The sequence below is a fragment of the Sus scrofa genome, unplaced genomic scaffold, assembly GCF_000003025.6.
Source record: "Sus scrofa isolate TJ Tabasco breed Duroc unplaced genomic scaffold, Sscrofa11.1 Contig679, whole genome shotgun sequence".
Taxonomy (NCBI): Eukaryota; Metazoa; Chordata; class Mammalia; order Artiodactyla; family Suidae; genus Sus; species Sus scrofa.
Genome location: NW_018085284.1, coordinates 111,591 through 117,923, shown reverse-complemented (window position 1 = coordinate 117,923; position 6,333 = coordinate 111,591). Strand labels below are relative to the sequence as shown.

At 35.1% G+C, this 6,333-nt stretch overlaps 1 protein-coding gene across 1 annotated transcript; it reads right to left on the bottom strand.

Moving 5' to 3' along the window:
• Nucleotides 1-4,765: 4,765 nt before the first annotated feature.
• LOC110259039 (olfactory receptor 7A17-like) lies at nucleotides 4,766-5,641 on the bottom strand. The gene is made up of 2 exons (XM_021082332.1): nucleotides 5,287-5,641; nucleotides 4,766-5,001 (listed from the first exon to the last, which is right to left on the bottom strand). The coding sequence occupies exons 1-2, from the start codon at nucleotides 5,639-5,641 to the stop codon at nucleotides 4,766-4,768; spliced, it is 591 nt and encodes a 196-aa protein (XP_020937991.1).
• Nucleotides 5,642-6,333: the final 692 nt, after the last annotated feature.

Sequence of the window (6,333 nt, the reverse complement as noted above, 5' to 3'; positions counted from 1 at the left end):
TGGTTCAAGGTAGGAAGTGAAGCACATGTAGCTTAGTCACTCCTAAAATTAGGAAATTCTTCTAACTAGAAAGCAAAATGTTGTATGTGGATATAGGAACAGTGTGACTGAAATAAAGCAGTTGATATTCCATAAATCCACTTTTTTCTATCAACTAAAGACTGACCTATATACATAAAAGAAAGATATTAACATAATGTGATTCATGACAGAACAGCAGTACAACAGCACACACATCATGGATGAGCATTAAAAACTCAAAATAGAGCCTGACTGCTGACAATAGACCCATGAAGAAGAGTCAATCAGAATTCAGACACCTCCTCATCCTATAATCCTATTTGACAACAAATGCATTACATTAAACATTTGCTTTTAGTACAACTTGTTATGAAGCCAACTGATACTATAATCAAAGTGAATAGAACTGAGGGAATTATTATTTTTTTCTCATTCTAAGCAGCTGCCCTGATATTTGAATGGCATTTGTAGTTACTGTTATTTGATTTTATTTCATATAACTCTATTAAAAATGACTCCATTGATGTTTCCTTGTGAGTAACTATGAAAGGTTAAAAAATATGCCTGTTTCTTCAAAATTTATGACTCTGAATCACAGAGTTATAGTATGTTATATATGGTCACAGAGTCAATATACCATATGGTATATATACAATTCATTTAGCATCCTTTCAGTGCTTATGACAAAACATAGAATGGGGAAGACATTTCATTTGGAGCAATGAAAGGAATCACATTCATGAGCAATAAAGGAAGTTTTAAAGCAGAAGCAGAAAAACAATTCAATGTAAAATAATAATTACACCAAAAAATCCTTCACCCTAATGCTAAACAACTTTATACAGCTAAACAACTTTACACACAGAGCTTACTTAATAAGTAAATGTACACCATGAAAAAATAGTTTGCATAGTAATAATCCAATACAAATTTGCTTCATTATAGTGAAGGTCATCTCTGACTCTAACTTCATATGTCAAATTATTTATTAAAATTTGTGTTTCACATAGAATACAATTGGAGACATACATTTGATGATCAGTTTTGACGGTGTCTCTGAGAAACAATGTGGACACCTAGATAGGTAATTAACAAGACCCTACTGTATAGCACAGGGAAATCCACTTATTAGTTTGTAATAACCTATGTGGAAAAATGTGTACACACAGACAGAGACACACACAAACACACACACAAACACACACACACACAGATGCATAACATCCAATTTGCTGTACACTTGAAACTAATACAAATTTGAGAGTCAACTATACTCCAATAATATTTTTTAAATTAAGAACAAGATCTGAGATGGGATTTAGAACGGATAAGCAATGAGATTTTATTTTATAGCACAGGGAACTATATCCAATATCTTCATATAAAATTATGAGGAAAATAATGTATATGTGTATATTTGTATAGATAGATGATAGATAGATAGAGACATAGATATATAGATAGATATATGAATGACTAGGTAACTTTGCTGTGCAACAGAGATTGGCATAACATTGTATATCAGCTACAGTAAAAAACCAAAATCTTAGAGGGAATAAAACTGAATGACCTTTTATGAAACACACTATCTTTTAAAGTCTATGTTTTCAGAAAGAGAAATTATGGTAGATATGTAAAGAGCAATGATGAACAAAAAGCTATAAACAATGGTTTCATATTTTATACACTTATGAAATTACATAATTGGCTTTAGTTGCCTAGTTTTTTTTCAAAGAGGAGGCAAAACTCTGTTTATTCATTTAGTGAAATGAAAGGAACATTGCTCAGTATACACACACACACACACACACATATAATTATTCTAAGGAAATGAATGTAGTCTCAGGAGATATATGGGAATTTCCATATATTTCACTTAAGGTAGTGAAAAATTCCGAAGAGTGGAAAAGTCCAGAAGGAAAAATATCTTATTTGATAGGGCAGAGGAGTTAATGAAGCAAGTTAATTAAATTGTATGGAAAGTCCAGGAACTGATGGCTGCATAGCCAAATTCTATCAAGCATTCTGAAAAGAGCACTTTTTCTTCTGAAACTCTTCCAAACAATAGCAGAGGAAGGAACCCTCCAAAGCTAATTTTATGAGGCCACCATCACCCTAATACCAAAAACAGACAAGGATACCATAAAAGAGAGAAAATTACAGGCCAGCATCACTGCTGAACATAAATGCAAAAATCCTCAACAAAATATTATCAAACCAAATACAAATATATTTTAAAAGGATCATACACCAGGATCAGGTGGGATTTATTCCAGGGATGTAAGAAGTCTTTGATATCTGCAAATCAATTGGCGTGATGCAGGACATCGACAAACTGAAAAAGAAAAAAAAAAAATGATCACCTCAGTAGATGTAGAAAAAGCTTTTGACAAATTCAACACCAGTTTCTGATAAATTCTCTCCAGAGAGTGGTGCTAGAAGGAACATACCTCAACATAATAAAAAACATATATGACAAACCCACAGCTAACATCATTATCAATGACAAAAAAAGAGAAAAATTTCCACTAAGATCAGGCAAAAGACAAGGATGTCCACTTTCACCACTACAATTCAACATAGTTTTGTAAGTTCTAGCCATGGCAATCAGAAAAGAAAAAGAAAGAAAAGGAATCCAATTTGGGAAGGAAGAATTAAAACTATCAGTGCTTGCAGATGACATGACAATATACCTAGAAAATCCTAAAGGCAGTTTCAGAAAACTTAGAACCCATGAATGAATTTGGAAAAGTTGCAGGATACAAAATGAATACAGAGAAATTGACTGCATTTAAGAGAAATCTGAAAAATCATCCCATTTACCGTTACATCAAAAAAGAATAATATACCTAGGAATAAACCTACCTAAAGAGACAAAAGACCTATACTCTGAAAACTATTAGACACTGACGAAGGAAATCAAAGACAGAACCAACAGATGAAAAGATATACCATGATCTTGGATTGGAGAAATCAAGATTGCAAAATGACTGTTCTACCCAAAGCAATCTATGGATTTGATGCAATGCATATCAAATTACAAAGGATATTCCTCACAAAACTAGAAGAACTAGAACAGAATATTTTAAAATCTGTATGGAAACACAAAAGACCCCAAAAAACCAAAGAAATATTTTTAAAAAAGGAAATGGAGGCATCAGCCTTCTTGACTTCAAACAATACTACAAAGCTACAGTTATCAAAACAATATGGTACTGGCACCAAAAGAAGGGGGGGGAGTAATATTGGGAAAAGAACAGAAAGTCCAGAAATAAATCTAAGTACTTATGCTCAACTAATCTATGACAAAGGAGGCAAGACCATACAGTGGAAGAAAGACAGTCTCTTCAATAAGTGGTTCTGAGAAAACTGGATAGCGATATGTAAAAGAATGAAATTAGAACACTGACACCATACACAAAGATGAACTCAAAATGGATTAAATACCTAAATATAAGGCAAATACTACAAAAATCCTAGAGGCAAATATAGGCAGAACACTCTCTGACATAAATCACAGCAACATCCTGTGTGATGCACTTCCTGAAATAATGACAACAAAGACAAAAATAAACCAATGTGACCTAATTAAACTCAAAAGTTTTGCACAGCAAAGAAAACCATTCAAAGAATGAAAAAGCCCAGAAAATGGGAGGAAAATCTTTGCATACAGTGCAGCAGAGAAGGGATAAATCTCAAAAATATATTACCAGTGCATACAGCTCAAAAACAACAAAACAACCCAAAGGAAATATGGGCAGAAGACCTAAACAGACATTTCTCCAAAGAAGACATATGAATGGCCAACAGTCCCAAGAAAATAATGCTCAACATCACTAATTATTAGAGAAATGCAAATCAAAACTACAATGAGGCAATACCTCATAGAGGCCAGAAAGGCCATCATTAACATTTCAACAAATAACAAATGCTGGAGAAGGTGTGGAGAAAAAGGTACCTTCCTTCACTGTGGGTAGTATTGTAAATTGGTACAACCACTAAGGAAAATAGCATGGAGGTATCTCAGAAAGCTAAATATAGAACTGTCATATGATCCAGCAATCCCACTCCTGGGCATATATCCAGAAAAAACTACAATTTGAAAGGATACATGCATCCCTATGTTCACTGCAGCACTATTAACAATAGCCAAGACAAGGAAACAATCCAAATGTCTATCTACCTAATGAATGGTTTAAGAAAAAGTGGTACATATATGCATGGAATACTACTCAGCCATAAAAAGGAACAAAATAATGCCATTTGTATCAACATGGATGCAACTAGAGATTATCAAACTAAGTAAGTTAGAAAGAGAAAGACAGATACCTTGTGATATCACTTGTATGTGGAATCTAAACTATGGCATAGATTTCCCATCTACAAAACAGAAACCAATTACAGATGTGGAGAGCAGACTTATTTCCAGGGGACTGGGGAGAGAAAGAGAAATGGACAGAGAGTTTGGGGTTGCTGGATGAAAACTGTACCCTTTGGAATGAATGGACAATGGGGTTTTACTGTATAGCAGAGGTAACTGTGTGCTATTGGGTCGCTTTGATGTACAACAGAAAATGAAGAAACATTGTAAATCAACTATATTTTAATTAAAAAGATGAAGAACAAAAAAAGAAAGTTGAATCCAAAGAAATGGAAATAACAGGCAATATATTGAAGGAGCAAGTACTATTTCCACAATGTGATCAAAGAATTACAATATATGGCTCTGAGGCTTTGAGTTCTGCTATCCTGTGCATTTCTTCAGTCTCAGGACAAAGGCTCCTTTGGTAAATGTTTCCATCCCAGAGAATCCTTTCAGAGCCCTCTTTATGTCTTTATTTCTCAGACTGTAGATGAAGGGGTTCAACATGGGTGTGACCACAGTGTACATTACCGCAGCTGTTGCACTTGACTGTGAGCTGTGGGTAGCAAAAGGGCTGAGGTACACTCCTAGGCTAGTACAATAAAATAAGGAGACAACTGAGAGGTGAGATACACAGGTAGAAAATGCTTTATGCTTCCCCTGAGTGGATGAGTTTCTACATATAGAGGAAATTATCTTAGAGTAAGAGTAAAGGATACCAGCCAGGGTACTACCACCCAGAAGTCCAGCTCCAAAATGCATCACCATATTATTAAGAAAGGTGTCTGAACAGGCAAGTTGGACCACTTGTTTGATTTCACAAAAAAAGTGAGGAATTTCCAAGTCTATACAAAAAGACAGCTGCAACACCATTAAGCTGTGTAATAAAGAATACATGGCACACATCACCCAGGACACCAGAACCAGAAGCCCACAGAGCTGGGGGTTCATGATGAGCATGTAGTGCAGGGGGTCACATATGGCCACAAACCGGTCATAGGCCATCACAGTCAGAAGAAAGATATCCAATCCTGCAAAGTGTATGTAAAAGTATATTTGGGTGATACAGCCTTTGTAGGTTATAACTTTATTCTGGGTCTGGATGTTCCACAGCATCTTTGGGATGGTGGTGGAAGTGAAACATATGTCTACGAAGGACAGGTTGCATAGAAAAAAGTACATGGGTGAGTGGAGGTGGGAGTCAGAGCTGGCAGCCAGGATGATGAGCAGGTTTCCAAACACAGTGATGAGGTACATGGAAAGGATAAGCCCAAATATGAGGGGCTGGAGTTTTGGTTCCTCTGAGAATCCCAGAAGAAGAAATTTTGAGATGTGTGTACTGTTCCCTGGTTCCATAGGGTGGAGGTGACTATTGGGAAAAAAGAGAAATCGTACGACTAATTTTCACACAAATGAGCGTAACCCACATAGCTGAAATACAATTTCTAATTTGCTGTTAAGAAATTAATGTTAATATTTTAAATATAGATAAGTTATTGGGAGTAAACCATATTACATCTCTGACTAGAAATTTTGTCCCATTCTCGGTGTATTTCCAAGGAGTTTATATATGTAGAGGGTTTTTTCTTAATTTTTATCAGTGGATATTTGATTTAGAGTGCTATGTCAACTCTATTGTGCAGCATAATGACCCATCATATATTAACATATATTCTTTTAATCATATTCTCTTCTATCATGTTATAGCTCAAGAGATTGGATATAGTCTGGTGTTATAGATTAGTACCTTGTTGTTTATCCATTCAAAATGTAATAGTTTGCATCTACTAACCCCAAACTCCCTGTCTGTCCAACTTCCTCCACTCTTCCCTTTGGCAACCACAAGTCTGTTCTCTATGTCTCTAATCTGGTGCTGTTTTTTAGATAGGACCATTTGTGCCATATTTTAGATTCCACATATAAGCGATATCATAGGGTGTTTGTATTTC